This window comes from Acyrthosiphon pisum, chromosome A1, assembly GCF_005508785.2.
Source record: "Acyrthosiphon pisum isolate AL4f chromosome A1, pea_aphid_22Mar2018_4r6ur, whole genome shotgun sequence".
NCBI lineage: Eukaryota > Metazoa > Arthropoda > Insecta > Hemiptera > Aphididae > Acyrthosiphon > Acyrthosiphon pisum.
The window spans coordinates 89198112-89223852 of record NC_042494.1 but is presented as its reverse complement, the minus strand read 5'-3'; the positions used below and the strand labels follow the sequence as shown (position 1 = coordinate 89223852).

At 27.7% G+C, this 25741-nt stretch overlaps 1 protein-coding gene across 5 annotated transcripts in view; it reads left to right on the top strand.

Moving 5' to 3' along the window:
* Positions 1-24321, top strand: part of LOC100163781 — a 50219-nt gene extending 25898 nt beyond the window's left edge. The window contains exons 1-24 of one of the 5 annotated variants that reach the window (XM_008186554.3): positions 4768-5209; positions 5338-6012; positions 9953-10065; positions 10148-10212; positions 10319-10383; positions 10465-10839; positions 11941-12040; positions 12400-12470; positions 12541-12618; positions 12702-13035; positions 13109-13259; positions 13319-13531; positions 13599-13772; positions 14703-14879; positions 14942-15102; positions 18228-18277; positions 18340-18450; positions 18526-18738; positions 18807-18904; positions 20664-20761; positions 20911-20993; positions 21050-21275; positions 21338-21981; positions 23760-24321. In XM_008186554.3, coding sequence (XP_008184776.1) covers positions 5381-6012; positions 9953-10065; positions 10148-10212; positions 10319-10383; positions 10465-10839; positions 11941-12040; positions 12400-12470; positions 12541-12618; positions 12702-13035; positions 13109-13259; positions 13319-13531; positions 13599-13772; positions 14703-14879; positions 14942-15102; positions 18228-18277; positions 18340-18450; positions 18526-18738; positions 18807-18904; positions 20664-20761; positions 20911-20993; positions 21050-21275; positions 21338-21981; positions 23760-24114 — 4587 coding nt within the window. In that variant the 5' untranslated portion in view covers positions 4768-5209; positions 5338-5380 and the 3' untranslated portion in view covers positions 24115-24321. Of the gene's footprint in view, positions 1-4767; positions 5210-5337; positions 6013-9952; positions 10066-10147; positions 10213-10318; positions 10384-10464; positions 10840-11940; positions 12041-12399; positions 12471-12540; positions 12619-12701; positions 13042-13105; positions 13260-13318; positions 13532-13598; positions 13773-14702; positions 14880-14941; positions 15103-18227; positions 18278-18339; positions 18451-18525; positions 18739-18806; positions 18905-20663; positions 20762-20910; positions 20994-21049; positions 21276-21337; positions 21982-23759 lie in introns of those variants that run through there. The other 4 variants (XM_008186553.3, XM_008186552.3, XM_001948492.5 and 1 more) reach the window with 4 other exon arrangements.
* Positions 24322-25741: the final 1420 nt, after the last annotated feature.

The following is a 25741-nucleotide window of genomic DNA, read 5'->3' as shown; positions in this document are numbered from 1 at the left end:
TTACTTTCCTGTTTACAAAATTATAGTGTTTTGATTTATTTTTATTCAGTGAGCGTGTGACTACCTAATGTCCTAGTACCTACATACTTCTTTAGATTTTATGCGTTTTACGAAATATCGCGGAAACAGTGTAATCGCTACCACTACCATCCTCCACCGTATAAAGTGGCAGCTTCTCACCAACCAGCATTTATAATTTTGTACATTGCTACACTCTACAGTATAGTTTTCTTACACTTGCCGATGAGTTTACTCGTATGAGTTGTAAGCGTTTATTTCCTGTTTTAGTATTTTCATGTGAGGTATAGGTAGGTTACTACTGTACACATTATTCATATTTTATTTTAACAATGCCGAAAGAAAAACAAACAGTTGCGGGCCGTTTGCAAAATTTTGTGGAGGAATTTGAATTTTTTAAATTTATGGATTAATTATTATTATTTTAAAACTTTTTCATGATTTTTTTACATAATGCATATTTTGAGTGCATAATTTAAAAATGTTAGAGCATATAAATGCATATTTTCGAACTTTTCAGTGCATATTTTAATGCATATTTTGACAATTTTTAGTGCATGAATGCATGCTTATTTATGCATTTTTTAGTGCATGAAGTAACGAGCCCTGCATATTACCATTACAAATTGTGAAATTGTATTTATTTAAAATTTAAAACCGTGTTGACAATTAAAATATTTCTTATTTAATTTAAAAAAAATATATCTGTTTTTTATCATATGAATGATTTGTGCCTTAAATAGTGGGTGATTACGAGTAGGTAAATTAAAGTATGTAATATTTTAATTGTTTCTTCCATCAGAGTTCAGGTTTCTTAATCTTTATATTGACTTGGCCCACCCTGCCACAAATGTTTGCGCACGCCTATGGTTACTTACTGTATATTTTGTACATATAACCTTGACTTATTAGCCATGATCCATAACTAATTGTATGTACAATATGGTTTATATTTTTGCATTGATAAATAACAATGTTATGTATTCTGTACTTTCATAACTGTATAAAAGTTTATGGGAAAATAATATTCAATCAATGTTACTATTTACTATAATATTGAATCAGTGACCATTTTTAAATTAACAACCACAATGACAAACAACTAACAATTTAATGGATAACTTTTTATAATTTTAGATACCAGTGTACCTTCTCCATTCCTCGGATCTCCAATCTGCTCATACAGTCTATCATTTCTAATTTTGATAATTTATTGTGTTGTAGACTGTAATGTCTGCTTAATCTACCAAACAAATAATAATAATATTAACAATTTACCACTAATAATGGGTTATTCAAATAGTAAATATCCTATTAGAATCAACTTGCAGCTATAGCTGGCTCTTTATAAAAAAAATACCATCTACTTGCTACTTGCTATTGCCACAACAATTAGGTGTACAATGCACTCCACCAGCTCTAATCGGCCTCCAAAACTAAAAGTAAAATTAAAAATTGTCTATTTCAAATACTAAACTTTCCACAAATTATTCTTTTTACATCTAAGATTTGCAGTGATGGGAAAGTTCTTTCTAAAAATGAATTAGTTCAAGTTCAAAACATTAAATATGAACTAGTTCAAATTCTAGTTCATAGTTTTTAGAATGAACTAGTTCAAGTTCTAATTCAGTAGTTCATCATTTTTAAAATGATCAAAAATTATAAAAAGTTACTAAAGAAAATGTGTTTAAAAAATTAAAATTGCAATTTATGTCTGTATAGTGCAATAGAATTATAACTACAAACTATATGTAAAAAGATAAAGAATGTTATAAATAATAAATATAAGAATATTTATAATACTTTTAATACTATTTAGTATTTATTCATAATGGTGCAATAAAATATACTGTACATTGAACATGTTTAGTAAGATACTAAGATGAAATGAATAACCTAATCCTTGGAATACATTTTATTTTAAAATTTAAACAAAAATAAATTATGTCTTTTAAATAACAAAATGAAATAACACTTTTTTATGCTAGTAAATGTAAAATGTAAAACATAATAATTAAATATAATATAACATAGTTAAATATAAAATAACGAGTAATAACGAATAAATAATAGGCAATAGGATAACTGTTAAAATTTCTTTTACAGAATAATTGTACGTAATATTTAATATCTTTTGATTCTTGAGAAGGAACCTGATCGGCTACAAAACATTATCCTATCGCCTGTGTTCTATGAAAATTAAATTGTCAATGAACGAACCCAAAACGTTCAAAATCATAATTAATAAGAACTTAATTCGTGTTCAAGTTCATTTCTTGAAAATCGAACTCGTTCATGTCAAGTTCAAACAATATGAACGCGTTCTTTCCCATCACTGAAGATTTGAAATTTTAAAACAAGGTTTCTCATAAGTAATTAATATTGTAACCAACAACTTCCAAAAATATATTGATCCCGTTTTTTATTATACAATTTTTAAGTTTGAATTTGGAAAAAATTATATATTCAAACAAATTATTCTTTCGTTCTAATTCAAAAACATTCTTCATGGGGACTTATACAATTTTAAATTTTACTATATGCAATGACATTTACCATGTACCTATTCGCATTATTGTACGATAGGGTGGTATTGACTCAAAAATGATTAACAATAATAATATATAATAGGTATGATAGAAATATCAATAATAATATAATAAATGCAATGTTTTCGGCAAAAATTAAACCAAGCTTACAACATCATTCTTGTTGATAATTATGCGATAAGAGTATTATATAATATAAATTAGGTATAAAATATTTTTAATTTTTTTATATTGTACGATATGAATATAAGAATATTATGATGGATAGACGGATCAAAGATAGTTTATTTTTCAAGATATTTATTCAATAATATTGTAAATAGTTTTTTTTTCAGATATTAATTTATTAGTGTATAGGTATTTATTATTTAATATATACAATGAATTGTAAAATGAAATTATCTACCTACTATAAGGGTATAAGAGAAGCTTGTGTTAAAGCATAGTAGTTAGAACATTAATGTTCTAATGTTCTATGGTTGAAGGTAGAGAAGTTGTTTTTTTTTTGCCCCGATCATGGCTTTCTATAAATATGTTTATAATAGTTTTTATAGTATGGTAATATCAAAAAATAATATGGGTACATAGTTATTATAATATTATTACATAGTTATTTATTCTAAGGTAGTATGCAGTGACTTTATTTTTTTTAAATATTGGCGGGCTGGTCTCGAGCGGTCCGTTTCGGCGATAAAAGCGTTCTTAACATCATGTCTTACCGCCAAGCTTACAACATCAATCAGTCCACCACGAAATAAAAACAATTAAAGTAGAGGGACGAGTGTCGCTTCTATAATGTTCTATGGTAATAACTAATAACTATTTAAGTAACTCTAGCATCCGTATTAAATTTAAAAATGACAATAATAATATTAATTTGGGTCCTCAAAATAAATCGTTGCACACTGGGCAAGAGTTCATAGTTGCAACTTTACTACTACTTACTAATAAGAAATCTATCGATTTCTGTAATTGTTTATAGGTAACGCGATTTCCCAATATTTTATTTACGTTGCGTAGGTTCTTAGCTTTTGCTTAAAATTTAACCTTAAATGGATTTTTAATATTTTTTATCTGCTTTTGAAACAATATATTAGAAGCCTTGTATTAATTTTGTACGCTTTTTGACCCAACAAATTTAATTGATATTTATAGAAAAAATTTAAATTAGAAATTGTTCATAAACAGATCAAAACAAGTTCAAATATTTTCAAAAAATGTATGGTGTATAGAAAATGGGGATATAAACATTTAGTGAGATTTTTATGTACCTACAGTTATTTGCTTTTAAATTACAACAAACTAAAGAAATTGCTACATGAGAAATCGAATGAATATAAAAGCTGTAAAAATACAAACTTAAATCGCTCATAAAAATGTAATTATACTTCCTTTAGACATTTTTTTTTTTGATAAAGGTAGAATAACTTATGAGGAATCTTGTATTACTTTTTCAAATTTTAGATTTAAAAAGAAAAATATTTATTAATTTCTAACTCAAAATAATCTGCACATTTTTGTGATTTTTACACCTTTTGTCAATATTTGAACTTTAAATTCTTATAAAAAAAATTGTGATTATGGATTTTTAATATTTTTCAAATGTCATTGTAACAATATAGTAGGAGCCTTGTATTAAATTTTCAATATTTTTTACCCAATAAATTTTATTGACATTCATTGAAAAAAAAAACAATTGGGAACTGAAATTATCCGTAAACAGTTCAAAACAAATCGAAATATTTTATCGTGTATAGAAAATGCAAATATAAATAAGCAGTGAAAAATTCATGTATATAGGTCGTATGTTTCAGAGTTACACCAAAAACCAAAATTGATTTTGTCGAAAACCGATAAAAAAAAACACACACATTGTAAAATCAATAAATTCATCGCTCCACTCAGAATCTAAAAAAAAAAAAAACAATAATTAATAATTGGATAGGAAATTAAGAATAATAATGTATCATTGGTAGTGGTTGGTGGTACTAATGGCTTAAAATAAAACCCGTGGTGGTACTTCAGCCGGTAATAGCCGGTACGTTGACGAATATACCGAACCGTGTTTTTGTTAGCGTGTCCGCGCGTCTTTGAATATTTCTTAACGAAACAGATAACAGATAACAGACGCGCTAATTTTACCTCCATACGGTACTTAGGGGCCGCCCCCCTAACCAAAAAAAAACAGATTCGGCGCCGTTTGCGTTCGCTGACAGTCGACATTGGCGCAGAGAGTAGAAACACACTGTTGTCGCTCTGTCCGTTGTTGACGGTTTACAATTCGCAATCGTCCACCATTGTACGCCCCTGCCGCCGCCGCCATAAGCTTAATAATTCGTCGCATTTTGATATTTGACGACCGCTGATAAACGCGTTTCCTTCCGTCACTGCTTGTGCCCGCACCTTCGTATTTTCAATCCCCTCCACGGTGCCCTGATTGTTGTCGGAACACTCGCACATTTCAACGGCAGCCGATGCTGATTACCGCGTACGCATTCGTCGTTGTCCGCAGAATTCCCTCTTTCGAATCTCCGACGTGTGACCACATCGTGTAGAATGCTCCCTTAATTATGTAAATCGTCCGTCGTGTGTCGGACATGCATCAAATCGTAATATGAGCAGCACCATACTTGATCTTAAAGGTAAACAAACCCGTTACAAACCTCTTCGTGATTGTTTATACTTTGTTATGGTTTTTGCTACTGTTCCCGTTGTTGTTATTGTTGATGTGTCGTGACTCATGCAAGGTATTCATTTTGCTTATTTCCAGTTGTCAAAAGTGCTATCAACAAATTTGGTAACAATTATTTACCATGTTCACGGTGGGCGTGAACGGAAGTGGCGGTTCGAATCCACAGAGCGTACAGTCGAATCCACAGAGTGTAGAGTCGAATCTACAGAGCGAAGAGTCGAATCCACAGAGTGTACAGTCAAATCCACAGAGCGTACAGTCGAATCCACAGAGCGTTCAGTCTAATCCACAGAGCGTACAGTCAAATCTACAGAGCGTACAGTCGAATCCACAGAGCGTTCAGTCTAATCCACAGAGCGTACAGTCAAATCTACAGACCGTTCAGTCGAATCCACAGACCGTTCAGTCTAATCCACAGAGCGTACTGTCGAATCCTCAGAGCGTAGAGTCGAAGTCTCAGAGCGTAGAGTTGAAGTCTCAGAGCGTAGAGTCGAATCCTCAAATCGTAGAGTTGAATCCTCAAATCGTAGAGTTGAATCCTCAAATCGTAGAGTTGAATCCTCAGAGCGAAGAGTTGAAACCAGATATCGTACAGTGCAATATCTATCACCTTTTTAAGTTATTTCCTATTGCAAATTTTAGAGGAGATTTTGATAATATACGGAAGAATTTTTCCAGTGTACCACCAGGTGCTGATCATTCTAAATACGTAAAACTTAAGCTTAAAAATATTATGGATCCTTCAACCAAAAAGTAAGTAGTACTGCAAGTACCCATTTTAACTTACCTAAGCTTTTTAAAATATTTTATTTTCCAGCAATTTGTGTTTCACTTATGTATTTTGTTGTTTCTTATAATTATTTACAAAGTATCTTGTACCTAATTTGTATTAAATTATAATATTAGTAGGCATAAGTCCCACCTAATTATAATATAATAATACTCAATAATAAGATAAACACTGCTTAGTGTTTTCTTTATTTTATGATTAATGAAATATAAAATTACGTAATCTCCTACGTGCAGGGATGATTTTAAATGTCTTTAATATCCATAAAATGTATGGTCTTAAATTATTATCAGTAACTGATTTTAAAGAACCTACAACTTTATTTGTTAAAGATCTACAACTGTGAATATATTTTTGAATTTTAAGGAGCCATACAGATATAGATGTTGTCTCTGGAATTTATTAGATAGTTACTAAATGTAACAAATTCTAATAGAAAAATCAACTTTGAAAAAAAAAAAAAAAAAAAATGTTAAATTAGCTTTTAGACCCTTCTTATAATCTTATTGTTATTCACTGAAATAAGCAAAAATATTTTTCTAAAACCTTGTTGGTATGTAACACATTTTTAGTTAGTAATTATTTTCTTACTAAAAATATTAAAATATTAGGTAGTTCATATATTCGTTCCCTGATTAATTTATGACAAGTTTTGTCTGAAGTTGAGATTTTTAATAAATATTTTGTTATTATTTAATAATTTTTGGCCAACCCCTCCCCCCACACACACACTTATTTAGCCATTGTGTAGGTAGGTATCTTGTTTTATAGGTTTTTCACAGAATTACAACCGCAGCAGTATAAATCATCCAGTTGTCCAGTTCAATTGAAATACATTACTTTGAATTATACCAACCACACTATCTTAAAATAACCGCTGGGGCTTTCATAAACCGCAGTATATTGCGGTCAAACTGGACGGTTTATAACCGTTGTGACTGTAACTGTACAGTGTGTTCAGGCTCTAAATGTTATTAAAAAAATTATGTCAACTAATCAAATGAAAACAAAGTAAACTTATTTCTTTGTATTTTGTTTTCATAAAAACTTAATTTATAGGAATACATATAATATTTCAATACCTACTCTTTATCGTGTAATAATCAAATTTACATGATATAATATAATATAAGAGTATATATACTTAAATAGTAAATGATATAAGTTAGAACTACAGTGGTGGTCAAATGGTAGTTGAGGGAGTATGGGGGATCTCCATGACCTTTTTTTTTTTTAATGTTTAAGGATCTGATAACCATAAATTATGTTTTAATAATTAAATACCTAGTGCATGCTAAAAAATCAGGCATATCCCCTTCCTCGACAAAATCATTTGACCTCCATCAGAAGTTATTAGATCTTAATAAAATAATGTCTGTTAAAGTTAAATGTTGACTCTATGATTGATAGACCGTGGACGTTTTTTCCCTGTAAATTATCCACCGGTATTTCGAATTACTAAATTTTAAACTAAACAGAAGTGTATTGTATAAAATTTGAAATTTACTTTTTTTTATTTAAAATTTTTATAATTTTTATACAACGAAAATGTCATTATAATTTATATTAATATAATATATTATCTAAACACAATTTTCATCAGTCAAATTTAATTTTTAAATAATATAAATAAATTATATAAAAATACCTGTAGGTTAGGTTAGGTTAAAAAATAATACCTACAATAAATTAAATTCACTGCATACAATATAATTTCCATTATTCAAATTTAATTTTTAAATTTATTGATTTAAAATACTAGAGGAAACAAACATCCTATGACTAAATAACGTCTTATAACTCACAGGGGCCAAATGTCCTATCTTAATAACTAATGATGACAAAACGTCTGTTCACCATAATTGATGATACCAATATAATATTATATGTGAAAATGTGAAGTTAAGAGAACAATGTAGTAGCTAGTTTTTGGAAAGCAAAAGAGAAAAGAAATTGTTCAGTATTCCTTGTTAAATTACTGTGAACTCTGAAATTGACATTTCCTTATCATTTTGATGAATCTAGTTTATATGTTCTCAGTTTGGAGAGAAAAAAAATCTATTTTACAAACATTTAGTCAGACTAATAAGGCCCAATAAAGAAAGAGTGTAGGTACTAATATGATGATTACACCATGTATTGAAAATTTGGTAGGTACTAGTTTGTAATTTTTATATTATAGGTAATCATGTTAGTATTATGTCGGCTTGTCACTATGTTGTATATTGTGTAATTTAGAATATAAATATCATATCTATCTTACAAACGTTAAAAACTTAAAATATTACATTTATTCAGGGTTGCTACGCTACCTGGGAAACCTGGAATTTTAAGGGAATTTTTTATTTGTCAGTGAAATTCAGGGAAATAAGGAAAAATTATGGAAAAATATTTATAATATTAAAATCATGGTTGTCGAGATATATAACTATGTATTCCAAACTTTATTCATTATTTAGTTTTATATATATTCATACAAAAATTATTTTTATATCATTTCTGATAGATAATTAACATATTAGGAACTAAAACCTAAATCAATATTGCGCTATTTCGACGCTATTTCATAACATAATAGGTATGTTTAATCTGTATAGTTAATAAAATATCGTAGATAATAAAGCCCTATCTTTGTTACCTAATATGTAAAATATAAATATTTAATATCTTTGATATTCTTCTGTGATAACATATTATTTAACCAATATTTCTCAAAAATAGTGATGGCCGGTAACGAATAATTTGTGCTATCGATTATTTATAAAATAAAGGTAACAAATCTATATTTACTATTATCACAACTATAGGTGATATAAAAAAAAAATATATTTATATTTAGTATCTTATGGAAAGTGTTCTGGAAAATAACCGGAAAATCAGGGAATTTTGAAATCTAAATTCTGTAGCAACCCTGATTTATAAATATTTATTTTAAGGAATTTATTGCAAGGTGTTTTGGGACTATTTATTACTGGCATTCAATTAATACAACAAAACCATATCGTTGAAACAAATAAAATATACATATGACATTTAAAGATCTTTAGGAAATTATGCTTATATTATTTATAAACAATATATTATTGTTGTTATATTATTTAGTAATTAGTATATTATATTAATGCAGTATAATTCATTTAATATAAGTACCTACTGTAATGATATTTTACACATATGACACACTCCTAAAAACATGGACATACATTATTTAAATATACTTGTTGATTTGATTGTTTTAGTAAAATGGTTAAGAAGATGTCATCGCACTGTTTGTTTTCTCTCTCACTCACGTGTAATATAGACAAAATGTGTGTTTATACAGGCTGAGTAGGACTAATTTATTTTTGGTTTTAGAATAAAAATACCTATTATACCTAAATTGAAAAATGAGAATATTTTGGTGTGTGAGTTCTACTCATACTGCGTAAACGTTTTTTCTCTCTATTGCTGATGGTGAGAGAGAAAACAAACGGTGCGCTGATATATTCTTATCTTAATGTTATTTTATGATTGATAGTTGTTTCTGGAACTTGATTTAACTACCAAAGTCTAATGATGTACTAATCTATGCTAAAAAAATTGTTAACTTTAAATTATAATCTATGTATTACAGTGAAACTCCCATATAACGAACTTACATTTAACAAAATGTTCGGTTTAACGATTTATTTTTGAAAACCAAATCAAATTAGAACAACATTTATTCTATTCTATTTTACAAAATTCTCTATGATAAAAATGTTTACCTATGAGACTTCGTAAAATGGAAGTGTATTATATAAAATTTGATATTTACTATTTTCAAATGTATTTCTAGCATGAGTTATTTATTGGCTTACATCTAATTCATTTTTTGTCTTTATTTCTGTTTATTTATTTTTGTTTTAAATGTGTTTTAACTAGAACTATCGGAGCTATCGTTTTGCCTACGCATCAGATTTTTAATAACCCGAATATATCAATTACTCCTAGTTCACCGTTAGTGAAACAACCTACAATAACCAACCGACAATGGGGTATGATAATATTTTATTATAATTATTTTGAACATCTTTTGAAAACTATAAATTTAATATTGTTGAACACTTTATAATTTAGGTGTGCAAACTGGGTGTTCACCTCCGGTTTCAATTGTACCTGTGTCTTGTGAGCAAGACAAATCGGTGAGTTTTTTCATTACTCTTACAAAATTATAATGAAGACATAAAATCATTATTTTAAAAAAAAATTTGACTTAGTGTTAACTTTTCGTTATAATTAATTTTTTAGGCGCCAAATAGTAAAGAAACTCAAAAAAATAATAAAAGAACTGCCTCATATCCAATTTCTAACCGGTATTTTTTAAAATAAAACTACAATTAATTTATTTTATAAATCAATAATATTTATGAATTATTATTTGTGTTTATTTTTAGGACAATTAAAAAGCCTAGAATCTCTATTACTAAACCACCCAAAGCTAGTAAAGATTACAAGCCTATTATATCAAACCAAGTTGTAAATCATCAAATAAAGAAAAATGATACAATGGTTTCTAGTATTAATGCAGCTACATTAATCCCATCAACATCAAATGCTGTTATCCGATCATCTCAAGAGATCACTTGTATACAGTCTATAAATGAAGAACAACAACCATCAAAACCAGAATTGAATTGTAAGGAGGAATCTCCAAGATTAAATATTAATAAAAACGACGATGGAATTTTAAAGAAGTATTTCTTTATGACGGACAATCAGTTCAAGTTTGATGATATAGGCAATAAAAGTGGATTCTCACACTCAAACCAGTAATTTTTTTTAAATTTATATTGCATGCAGTAAAAGTTAATTAACCAGTTTATAATTCACACTAAAATGCTGGGTTGCCAAAAAAATATATTAATTAAATGGTTTACTAAAATTGAATGAATCAAAAGCTACTAAATCATGTTTAATGAACACTATTGATTTATTAAACATTTAACAAATGTTGCGACCCAGCATAAGTATGTTTACGTTAGAAGAATGTATGTCGTACCCGCATGTGTTGTTTCTGTCTTACTATCACATATACCAAATTGTACATTTAGAATAATCCTTTGAACTTGATTATTTTTAATATGTATTTTTTAATGGTAATTTATCTATTATAACATTTGAAAGTAAGAATATTATTTAGAACCCCAGCAAGCTTTGTATGGATATTTCAATCTTGAAACAAGTTATGAGTATTGTACAACCTAAAAAATTTACTATTTTAAAATGTTAAACTTGTTTTAAAATGAAAATAACAAAAAAAACCATGTGGCACCCTAAATAATATTCTCAACGTAAAACTTGTTATATTATGTGTTAGTTAAATCATTGATTATAAATACTAGTATATTTTATAATCAATGGTTAAATGGAGTCAACATAGGCAGGTACTGCAGGTACTACATCCTCTTTAGGACACACACAGTATCTTTGATTTTAAACCAATATCCATTCTATTTTATGTGAAACAGGGCGTAAAAATATAATATATGACCAAGTATTATTAGTAATCTTATGTTCTACCATTTTTGAATCGCTCAATTACAGCCTTTGTTGATGGGACGGTCTCAGTAGGAATGACCAGTCAGACTAACTTGTGGGGTTATTTAAAACAAACCAAGCTTAAATAATTATAACTAGGAACTGGAATTGTATGTATTTTCATATTTATACTAAGAATATGCGCTTGTCGGACTTGTTAGGGATGACCAACGAGTGTGGCCTAACTGCTACTGTCGAAAACTGGTTGCCGCTGACTGTTTTTTACCTTGAATAGAGTATAGATATTTTGAATATATTACAGTAAAATCTATGCTTATAATCGAGCTTATAATTGAATTAGCTTATACATTATCTTTAATTTGGCTGTATAGGGAAATGCTTCGAATACAGACTAAAAATGAAATGTTCGAGATTACAAGACCCGAGATGATGGATGAACTTCTCTTTGCTGTGGGCATGGTCATGAAAAAGGTTAGTGTATAGAATATATAACTGTGCACACATTATTTATTAACTCTAAAGAGATTGTGAATAGGGATTACCAAATACATTTTTAGTATTTAAATTATATGTATTATTAGATACTTTTTGGTTGGCAACAAATCATTAAAGTTCTTATCATTCTTGATTTTTTTGTAACAATAAATTGAAATCCATTTAACATTTTGATTTTTGACACACTAAATTAGTGTGGTGCATTGTATTCTCATTCAATTTATTCTATATCTAATAGTTGGAGCAAATAGGGCCAGTGTCATTGTAATGTGGACATGGCAATCAGCATTTTTATCAGTAAAAATTGTATATTTATCTTTTTATTTTTGTTATAGACCGTTACTAAAGAAGAATTAGAAACTTTAAAACAAAATTCAGATGTCTTACAATCCCCTAAACTTGATTGGTAATATATATATATTTTTTTTTATTCATAAAATATTTCCTGTTATTTTTATTTAATTATTATTGTTCAGGTCTTCTGAAACAAAAAATGTCACTTCAACAAGTTCTACAACAAGTTCTACAACAAGCCCAGCTAGTCACAATAATATGTAAGTCACTACATTTACAACCATATGTATGATTTTGTTAATTTAATATTAAATTGTATGATAAAATTAATTAACTTTATCAGTTCCAACTCAAAAAATCAATCCAATCAGGTCAGTACTAATAAATCACAGAGACATACAATCAACATACAACAACCACCTAAACAAATAATACAAATATCAAATATCACTAAACAACAATCTGCTTCATCAACTATCTCTTCAAAAATGCAACATTCTACAATTAAGCAAACTGATATTAAACATCATGTATCTAATAGTCAACCTAATAATACTTCTCTAAAACATCTGGCTACAACAAAACATATTCAAACATCAAATAAACAGAAAGTCAATAGTAAACCGCTTCCTGTGTCACCAAAACACCCTATATCAACTACTAAAAAAGTGGTTAATGTATGTGTAAGTGTATTTTTAAATTTTTTTTTATCAATTGTTTAATGGTAATTAATTAATCATGTAACAGCAGAATGTGAAACCAATAGTTACATATCAGTCATTAGTTAAAGATGTAAAAATGTGTATAAAGTGCAAGTCATTATCAGAGGATGAAGTTTGTGCAGCTTGTCGTATGGCTTCTCATTTAAAAAATGTTACAGTCACAAGGATTGAAACACCTAGTAAGTTAATTTCTTTGAGGTTTAAAACTATTTAACTATCAATTTATTATTACTATTAGGTACTTCAGCAATTATAGCGCCTGAGATTCCTATTATTACCCCTGTAAAGCCTATTGATGTTCCTTCATGTTCCGTAAATTCTGTTTCGCCGCAAGACCCAGTTGTGTTGCTTTCATCATCCGAAGAAGAAGATGATGATAATACTTTGGAACCAATTATTTCTAAAGTAGAAACAACCGAAGCTTTAAATAAATATATAGGCAAATTAACTTGTATGGTTTTTATATACATTTAATATATACAATAATGTACCTATAATAATAAATCTACTTTTTTTAGTAAATCCTAAACTTTTGGAAGATAAATTATGGCAGAAAGACTTGAGTATTAAAGATTATTTTAAAATTGAGGACTGTCAATCTGTACACATTGGTAGTTTTGATACGGTTCCAGCACGCAGTGGTGATATGTTAGTGTGTCTGCATGGAATACGTATGGTGATACGTAATCCTGGTGAGTTGATACTACTTATTACTAGTTATTAATAACTATTAATTGCTTTAATTTTTAGGGTACTTGTGTTATGTTGTTATACCCCAGAAAAAAATCTTTAAAAATACCTTATTTTATTATTTGTTTAGTATCTAATAATAATACACTTTTATAACCTTTTTCCATATCTTATTTCGCTCATCAAATTGTTTAGTACTCCCTTTAGTAAGCTGTGACTTCTGTAGACATAAAGAACCCCTACTTGTTATAGTTAAATTAGCAGGGTTAGACCCGTTAGGTTACCTATCTCTACCCAAAGTATATAGGGGGTGTTGTTATTTTCTGTTATAAGGAAAATTCAGTCTTGTATTGAATCTTTAATAAAAAGGTTTTATTGTATGTAGGACCTGTCAAACGGCTGTGCATAATAATATACTAAATTCCTAAAATACTTTTTTTCTGGGGTACGATAGTACAATTTTTAAAGCTTAAGATTAATAAGCTTTAATTATGTCAAATGTTAGATTTCCTTTCATCCATTATCATTGTAATGTTAGTTCTCCCTTTTTTTTATAATTATTTCTTATTATTATACAAAATGTATAGATTATAAGTTCTTAAATTATCATTGACTTATTATAAGTCAATAAATATATAATAAAAAAAAAAGAAGATTAATAAGTTTTAAATTAAATAAAAAGCGGGCAAGTGGATGTCGCTCTGCTGTAAAGTAAGTTACCAGTAGGTCAATGTATAATGGATTGTATTTAACTTGAATTCAATGATAGAATATCATTGTATTAGAAAATCTATTACTAAATCATTGATTAAGTACCTAATTAACTAAGCATATAGTTCTAGTTAAAGGTAATCTCAACCACTTGATTCTAAATCTTAAAAAATTAAAAGAAAAATTGTACTTTAGAAATATATATTTATGTGTTTTATTAGCATGTGAGCCAGTGACTATTGATTTACAAATGGACAATGTTGTAAAAATTTTGGGTTTTTATGGAGAAAAGCCTTTAATTATAATTTATACTGACCATTTAGCTGCCATCGGAATTCAGTATTTATTAAATATGAACCAAGATAACAAAACTTACTTCTATGATCCGCTTAGTAAAGGTTAGAATGATTTTTTTTCTTTTTCTTTTCTATAATTAATATTTTTTCAAATGTTGTTTTAGATGCCATGCTAAATAAAATAGTTTGGTTTTTTAATTTAAAAAGAATTGAGTTAGCACAGTTGGAAAAATTACTGAAGAAATTACCTAAAAAAAAGTATGGACCCTTGACCGTAAATCAAGCCCATAAAATACTTAGCTTACATAAAAAGGAGGATGAAGAGGTATGCTTTAAAATTTTTTTATTATAAACTGAAATATAAATTGAAATTACTTGTGCTATATATTTTTAATCTATATATATATATAAATTAATGTGTTTGTGTCTCCGTATTACCATGGCAACCAATTCTATATTATTTTGAAATAATGGTGTTTTATTACACTTAAATAACGCAATAACAGCAATACGATTTTCTTTAATACCCCATTCCATATTTAATATGTGACGTGAACTATCGTACTAACCAAAAATAGTAGATTTGACAATTGTTGAAAATTATATTCATAAACAAAGTCATTAATGTTATCGTAAAATATTAATGGAACAACTGATAAATAGGGACAGAACTTATGGCACAACTAGGTCCATAGATAGATTATACCTCTGAGCAGAAGATAGGCTAATTTAAAAAAGGAGAGGACCAACTCCGGGAGGTGCTTAAACGGGGATTTTGATATTTCATATGGACATTTTCGTTTAAAAATGGTATCCATGGGTTTTGAAGCTATTATAATAATAATTATTGGTTTAAAATTGTTGTTATGGTAACCGTTATATTATTAAAAAAAAAACAAATTATTCATATAGCGTTGGTATTTTTAATGGGCAACGAAGTGCACGGGCTCAGATATATTTAAATATATATATATATATAGATTAGACCTCTTTTCAGAAGATAGGCTAATTTAAAAAGGGAGAGGACCAACCCCGGGAGGTGCTAAAACAGGAATTTTGAGATTTCCCATGGAAATTTTTGTTTATAAATAGTTGCCATGGGTTTTGAAGCTATTATAATAAAATTATTGGTTGCCGGGAAACGAAGTGCACAGGATCAGCTAGTTCATAATAAAACTAAAAGCTAAAATTTAAAAAATTTAGTTTTTTTTTTGCACATAGGTTAGGTACCTATTTTATATTATATATATGTACTTGGTATCTATATATAGTTAACCACTGCTCGAATTGGAAAAAATTAAGTAGAGGAGCTCAATCTAACGATTTAAAAACTGCGTTCCAAGGGCGCATTTACTCAACACAGACCCGTGGAGGCCTTGCCCCCTCCCCCCACGCTCTTGCCTTATCTACATACATTTTGAATACCACTTTTCAGCAACACAATATTTTGAATTCCAAATAGGTATAATATATTTTGACAGCAATATCTTATATCTACTATCTACATCTTACATTGTTACAGTAGAAAAAAAAATTAATAATAATCTAAATATTTATTCAATATACTAAATAGATAGCAAAATTAATAATTATTGTTTTCGATTCAAAAGAGACCATATATTTTGATAAGTATAAAAAAATTTAAAAATTCAAAAACATCGATAAATGATAACCATAGCTGAAACTGATAACATTTCATTCGAACACGATTTAAAATAATACTAGCACACATCAGTATGTGTTCTTTAGATAATATACTTGTATATGATCTATAATCTGTGAACTACTGACTATATAGGCAAAACACAGGCTTATATTATAATTAATTAATAAACTAATATCAAAAATAATTTTGATATGAAAAATAGTAAAACTTGTTATATAATTGACATCAATTGAAATTCACATTTTAATAAAAATTATTGTTTGTACCGTCCCCCCCGTCCATGTAAAAAAAAAATAGTAGGGGTACGCAAAAAAAAAATAAAAATAGTAAGGGAGCTCCGACCCCCTGCGCACCCCCCCAATTCGAGCACTGTAGTTAACATCTATATATAGTTAACTTTAATTGAATTTTAATCTTGAAATGGTTAACTGTTTAACCAATAGATGAATAATAATTATTATATACATATATTTACCAATATGTTATTTGGACAAATTTTATTATAATATTTAGGTATATTCTAAGTTATTTTGGAAAGTGTTCAATAAAAGTTCATTAATAAAATGAAATCTGACCTTTTTTCTATTGATGAAGTATATTATTATTGATTTTACTATACAACTGTATATTTTTTTTTATTCAAAAACTTTTGTCAAGTCTGGATCCGCATGAATACTTTCTTGACAAATATTATTATCACAGTTCGTGTTAAGTGTTAAATATGTATTTATATTTTTCTAAAGTAATCGATAACAAAATTGTTTTGATTCATTAATATTGTATATAAATCTACAGATTTATATTATTTATATGAAAATCTTTGAAGATTAATCATACCTATATTTTATTTGTAGTTCTTTTATATATATTTATATATACTGTGGCTTCAAAAATATGTTATTTTATTAATAGTATACAAAATTAATTTCCTTTCATTATAAACATATAACACAACAATAATTTTTATGCTCGATGCATTGTAACTTAAAAAGTAAAAACACTAAATAATCCACTTTATATAGCACTAAAAAAAATGCAAAAAACATCTTTATACAATTTTTTCTAATTACAATATTTAAAATACATTTTTAATATAATAGTTTAGTTTTATAAGTTTTATGTTTTTCTGATTTTAGAAATTTCCAATATTCCAATTTTCATTGTTAACATTCATATTATTTAGTCGATAAAAAAACAATTCAATATAGTGCGTTTATTTCTACTTATACATGACAATATGTATCATAAATAGCACTTAAATTCTAAACTAACAAAATAACTTTAAACCCATAATGTTACGCTAGGGAAGTACAAAACAAATTTATATCTTACTTGAGATGTTCTAAGATATGGAAAAAAATGCAACTAACTTCAGATACCAATTAATAGACAAATCAATTAAGTTGTGAATTAATATTGAAGCAAGTTCTGATCATTTTAAAATTTACTTAATTTTTTTAGTTATGTTGTTTTTAATATTAAAGTAAATTGACATATTATTAGCTACCTCCCTGGGAGCGTAGTACATTTTTAGAGTACATTGTTTCTCTATACAATATTTACTCACTGGTTGTACTTTTGTAAGATTTTAGAAAAACAGATATGTTTAGGTGTTAGGCCTTCTTAAAAAAAATTAAAAATGTAATATTTATTTTGCATATAATTAATTTTGATGTATATTTATGCCATTTGACAACTAAATTGAACTAATTCAATAATTTTGAATTAACTATAAATGGCCAAAATATCATATTAAACAGAAATACTTAAAATTACATTTTTAGATCAAAAGATGTGCTAGAGAAGAACAGGAAACAGCTGATTCGGCTTTTGTGTAAGTTTGAAATCTGTTAAACATGACAAATTTTGTTTATAATTTATTATATTCTTTTCTAGGTTACTGGTAGATAAATTAACTGAGAGTACCCATACGATCAAAGTATTAGACTATAAAATGTTGAGCTCAAGTGAATTTTTGAATGATATTCTTTTTGAATTTTATATGGAGTAATTGATTTTAATTAAAACTATATTAACTAATAATTATAAGTAATGTTATGAAAAATATTATTTGCATTATAGTTATGTGTATACTTATGAATTAAGTGAAGCAGATAGAAAACGTACAAGTATCTTCAGTACATACTTTTATACCGCATTATCAAAACCTATTAATCTAGCTGACTATAATTCATCCTTATCACTATCAAAGATTAGACACCAAAGGGTAAAAAAATGGACTAAAAATGTAAAAATATTTGAAAAAGATTTCATTTTTATACCAATAAATGAAAGGTAAGTATTAAAATAACTGAATAGTTTAATATAAAACTTCAATTATTAATGAATTAATATTTTTCTAGTGCTCATTGGTATATGGCGGTTATATGTTATCCTCACCTATCAGGTAAGATCAGCATGAAAGATGGGACACCAGTAAACACACCTGATGATCTTACTGGTAAATGTTTAAAATTTAAATATACATGTATGGTCAAATTAAATAATAACTTACTATAATATAATGGTCAAAATTGCAAAACCTAAATTTTATACTATTTAAGATGATTTTAGCGTACTATTTGTTTTCTTTTAACCATGTGCAGCATAAAAAAAAAAGACATTCACATAAAATGGTTTTTTTTTTTATGGTTTTTGGGTATTTGAGTAATATCACCCATTATAAAAATTATAAAGAATAATATTGTTGATAGTTTGACTTATTTGTTTTGTATTTGATTTATTATTTACTATATTAAACTCAACTTAAAAAAAAAAAAAAATTATTTTTGTAAATTTAACTAGATATTCAGTTTTTTTAAACATATTTAGACAACATAATATGTCAAACCTTCAAAATATACTGTTTTGTATAATTTTTGTTCTAATTGATTTTATAATGAGGAGATCAAATTAAAAGATATGATACTGAATACATATAAATAGTCTTAGTGTTATAGTATCAATTTTACTTAAAACATCTGTGCATTAAAGGACCATGAAACAAAAAAATGATTCTAGCTTAATTAATAGTTAGTTAATTACTATAACTAACAGTGGTACTGAAATTTACGTTGAAATATTCGTTGAGATGCTAGAGACCAAGAGAGATAGCCGCGTGACATCACACGGGGCAGCGGCGGCCTATTCTTTTATACAGGAATCAAAAACCGATTTTGCGTAAAAATTACCATTTTTCTTTAATTTTTATGTTTTTTTTCCCAGCACTTTTAAAACTATTTGGAATTTTGACTAGTGATGGGCACAATCGAGTGAAAACTATCGAAGTACTCGATAGTTTAAACTATCTAATTACTCGGTTGTTTTATAAAACTATTGAACTATTAAAAATTAATCAAATATCAAAATTTTTACTTTTTAGGTAAGGTTATGTATTATTTACTATTTAGCCATGATGTTGTCATTCGAGATTTGACTATCGAATATCGAGGCTGGTTACTTCATTTTTTATATTTTTGTCTTTAAAATGTCTGTCCCAAATTATTATCAAGTAAATTCGGTCAATAATACCGAAAAATCACTCAATTGTTTTTTTTTAACTCGATAGTCAAAACTAGTTGGTACTAGACGTGTATTACTATTTACTACCGAATGAAAACTATCGAGTGAATTACTCGATAATTTTTAAAAACAATTGATGAATAACAATATCTATTCAACTGAAAAATCACTCTGTATTTTTTGAAACTATTAATAGACAATCGATAGTTAAAACTAGTTGGTTGCGCCCATCACTAATTTTGATCCCCCAAATGCACCAACTAAATTCACTTTCCCATCAAACAAGATACTGTTGACGAAACTCGAAGCAGTTTTACTGCCCCAAACCCTGATGTCAGACACAAAAATAAAAAATAAAAAAACACATCATTGTAAAATGAATACATTTAACAAATATAAAAAAAATAACCAAGACCGCTTCTGCGATTCCTGTATAAAAGTATATGCCGCCGGTGCGCCGTGTGATCTTGTGACGTCACCTGCCTATCTCTCTTGGGCTCTAGCACTTTAACGAATCGACGTATACAAATTTTAATACCACTGTTAGTTATTGTAATTAATTATCTATTAATTGAACAAAAGTCATTTTTTTTTTGTTTTGTGGTCCTTAAATAATTGTGATCACATACTAAAATAACAATATTTTGAACTTGTAGTAGTTGACACAATAATAATTGTTTATACCAAATAAATTGTAGGTCGATATGAACTGCCACCAATTGAAGCAAAAAATCCCGAACGTACTGAAGCTGATCCTAACGTTGAAGATCTTTGGTTGTTTGATGTGAATTCAACTGTAAGATTTTTTTTATAATTTATTCAGATAATTCAAAATATCAATATAATATTTTAAGTCAACATTAGTAATTTGTATTGTCACTTAATTTTCTATATATTTTCTGTACACTTATCCGTTTTAATTTGATGTGTTAATATTTTTTTTAGCAAAACTATCTAGATAAACGTGGAGTTGATTATGAAACTGATGTTGCAAATTACTTAAAAAATAAACATACGCCAGTTAAACAGTAAATTTATCGATACTAATTAAAGTTAAAGTTATTAAAAATTACTTATTTTTTAGGCCATGCATCTTAATATTAGATTCTATATCTGGTGGTGTTAATCGTGCCAGAGTCACAGCCACACTGCGTGATTGGATGGAGCAAGAATATATCTCTAAATACAATGACGATACAAAAGACTTTAGCCCTAAAACTATTAAAGCGTCTTTAATTAAAGTACCTCAGCAACCTAATTTTGTAGATTGTGGCCTTTTTGCCCTTCATTATTTTAAACTATTTTTTAAAGTAAGTTTACTAGTTAATCATTGTATCGTCCATAAATAATCTAAATCTTACCATATTTTTAGAAGCCGATCGTAGATTACACTTTTCCAATTTGTTATTTGGAAAATTGGTTCCATCCTGATGAGGTGTCTAAAGATAGTGCAAAAAGAAGAGAGCTAAGAGATATTATATTGGCTAGGATGAAAGAACGAGGATCTGTTTTGCCTTTGGGTTTTAAGTTACCAGTTCTCGATTTTACTCCCTCTCCTACCCTAAAATCACATCCATATGATATATCAAACTCAACAAACATGTCAAACCGTCAGAGTTCATCAAATCCATCATACCTGCCAAATCGTTTTCATCCAAATGCAGCACACAATTCTCCCAGACCTTCAACTTCTCAAAATCAACCAAAACATCCAAATCCTTCGCTTAAATTTCCAAATCATTTTAATAGAAATAACATCGGGTATCATAATAATCATCAGTATTATGATGATCACAATGAAGATTCTGATGAAGAAAGCATAGAGAGTATAGATGAAGATGATGTAAACAGACAATTTAATGAAAATGATCATTATGATGAAGATTTTAGAGAACCATATGAGGAAGATGAAGAATATGATGATGATGAAGCAATTATTCAGGAACAAGCAGAATATTTGGCTGAAATGGTAGAGAGTCCAGAGCATGAAGATGTTGACGAAGAAGAAGATTTAGAGTGAGTAAAATAGATATTTATTTACAGGGCCGGCTCAAGGTCTAAGCGAGCTGGGCACCTGCCTAAAGTAGCACTTTAGTATGATGACGGTATCTTAAAAAGAAAAACATGATAATATTATTATTTGAGGGGTGGCAAAATTGAAATTTGTATTTTGTAACTGTATATACTATTTTCGCTTGATTCGGCCATGTTTATTTAGTATTTTTTTATATTTTACTAGCTGAATAACCTGGCGTTGCCCAGGAAAAAATTGTGATTAATTAACTCCTTTTAGGTGTAATTTGCTGTGCATCAATATGGAAGCAAAAACATATTATATTTTAATTTTTAGCCATCCCGTGTGGCGTTAATCGTGAGCTTCGCTTATGGTTATGCAAACGGTATATTATCAGGTAGGCAATCTACCCGCGGTAGATTGCGGACACAGCGAGGTGGGAGATAAAATATAGCCTATATTAGTACAGCTTTGTAGTTGAAAAAAAAATTGTATACAGTGTACCTAAAATATAGTATTGAAGTCATAGTTGATCATCCCGGATTTTTAAGAGTATTTAATATTTATATATTAATATATTTTGGGGAATTATTTTATTTTTATGGACAGACAGTTGTAATTGTACCTAGCTTTGTGAAATAATTCACATATAATATAACCGGCAACCAAAGGCAATCATTAATATAGAAAAAAAAAAGTTTCAATTTCCTCCGTGAATCTTAAGATCCCTATTATACCACCTCTTTAAAAAGCAAATATCAGACAATCCTTTCTCATTGCATGTCTAGATCATTAGAGGAACCACTAAGTATTCCAAATATCAAGTTTGTACGTTTTGTATTTCAAAACCAATATTGTATATTTAATTAAGATATTGCTTGATAGATGGCGCAACTGTCATATTCTTACAACTCTTTATTTTTCCCTTTGGGGATTGAATTTCCAAAAGTCCGTTCTTAGGGGATGCCTATGACATAATAGCTATCTATATGTCAAATTTCAGCCAGATCCGTTCTGTAGTTCCGGCTAGGCGATGATGAATCACAAAGGACAAGTCATTTTATATATATAGATTATCATATAAAAATTGTGCTAACGAAAAAATGAAAATAATGAAATAATAATAAAATAACTTTACATTTTGTTAAGATTTTGAGAAATTTTGTTATAATTAAAACAACTTGAAACGATTGTAAAACAAATTGTTTCAACATATTTAATTCTCCATAAGTAGAACTAATCAGGAATCTTATTTTAAATGTTCAAGATTTTTGATCAAATAACTATTTCAAAAAATTTGAATGTCTATAAATAGCTTAAAATGTATCTTAATTTTTTTTAATATGTCATTGTGAATAAAAATTTATTTAATTAACTATAACTATTATGAGGATGCAGCCCACTGTTTGTTTTCTCTCAGAATCACACGCAGCATAAAAAATTTACGTTTAACAGAAGCAACCCTGTGATGTTGCTTTTAATATTAGAGTGTATTTGATAATCTATTATATTACTATTGTCAAATTTTAAGTTATGAACATTACATTGGTCCCTATGAGCGTGTAAATTATTACCGTTTAAAAATGCTTGTAAATTGTATGAAAACTAAAATATCGTAAAAAAGCCAACGTAAGGACATAGGTAATGGTCTTAGGTTTAAGTTTTATGGTAGGTAAATTCACTCTAATATTTTATACTAACCACACAAAATTTGCTATACTTTACATTTTTATGTTTATAATATTACTAATAATATAATATTTTATTATTTTATTTTTAGACATTATGACAATGAACCAATTAATGCATTTCATCGTAATATGCATGCCAATAATGGAAATGTTCCTTATGTTGATGATCCTCATCCTGGATTGGGCATTCACAGAGGGGTTGCCCATCCTAACGAAAACTTCCAATTACTTAGGCCTAATAATCGTAATCTAGTATTCAATGACAATGATGAGTATGATGAAATTGTAGATGAAGATGAAGGTGAAGACATTAATCAAATTCATCATCATAATCTTAACCATGATATTGATGATGATGAAGAAGATGACTATCCAGATGCCAATCCAAGAATGAATCATCATAGACGTAATAATCATTTTAATCATAGAAGACTATCAAATTAAATAAATTAAAAACATGTTATAATCTCATTAAAATGTTAAGACCAGTTTGACGTTATTTAAAATTGTAAATATTATGATATATTTGTAAGTAACAAAATTACTTATATTAATGTAAAAAAATACTGAAATTTATTATTTCAAAATAGATATTTGATTTATTAATACGTTCATTCCAATTTATCTGCTTTAAAAGCATAGTTTTTAAAATATATTTTATTTGAGTCATTTAAATTTGATATCCTTAATTGGTTAGAATTTGTTTTGACATCTATGTTTTGTATGTAAAAATCCATGTGTATTAAAATGTTATATTTCAATATGCTGTTATCATTGTTTTAATGTATAATACAATAATATGTGGTTCTTATGGTTTATAACAATGTAATTAATTTTGATAATATAAATTATACGTCATGTACAAATATTTTTTTAAATGTGTTATCGTGTTCTTTTACATTTTAAAAACAATGAATATGTATTAATATTCAAGCTCAACTCCTTGTATTGTATTTCAATTTTCACTACAATAAACGATGACAGCAGAGGAGTAATATTGTTCACACAGAGCCACCTTCTCTGCTGTCGATTATACTGGAAAACAAAGCTGAACTCCAATGTTGTGAATACCTTAATCTACAAGAAATATTTATAAGCCCTGTCAAAAATAAACGATTCAACAATATTTGTAAATTTTCTGTAATATACTTTATATGCCACTGTATACACAAATAATTAATAAAGTATATAAATATTGTACTTATAATAATTTACAATTTAATTTTTATACCAAAATAATGTTATTATTATTATTATTTCTTTGTTTACGGAAATAGCTCCAAATAATCTTTGTATTAATACATTGTGAAAGATTTACATTAAAAAACTTTTATATATATATATATAGTATAGCAGTTAATATAAATATATAAATATATAATACATAATTTTAAACCATACTTTACAAATAACTAAAATAAATTTAATTCTGTAGTATTTCCCATGGTTATCAATATATTTGCAGACACATTTAAATAATTTTTAGAAATATTATTAATCACCTATCTGGACCTACGGGCTCCAGCTCTGGGGTAGTGCAAAAAAATCAAATATACAAAAAATTCAAGCTTTTCAAAACACTGCCCTAAGAAAAGTCACAAATGTCCCTACCTTTGTTTCCAAACTTAGACTCCATAACGATCTAAGAATAACAACAGTACTTGATGAAGCAAAATGCTACTACAAAAGATTTCATACCAAACTACCTCTTCATTCTAATCCTCTTATAAAATAACTATCTACCTTGTCCATTCCAGGTAATCTACCTAGACGGCTTAAGCGAAAATGGTGTCGGGACCTTCTGTCTCAAAATTAAAATTAGCGTAACTTAAAATTTAAGAACACAAAATAGGTAATGTCACCAATGGGTGGCTTCTTCCCTCAAAAAATTCATATGTAAATACCCTATGCACATTTGCTTATTGTTACTGATGTTACAGATTGTAAATTTCTTATAAAAATAAAAAAAAAAAATTAATTAATTAAAAAACAATTTTGATTTCTAGTAGATATGTTATTAATTCAAAATTTTAATTGTTCTAACAATTATGGACAATCTATGGTTATATTA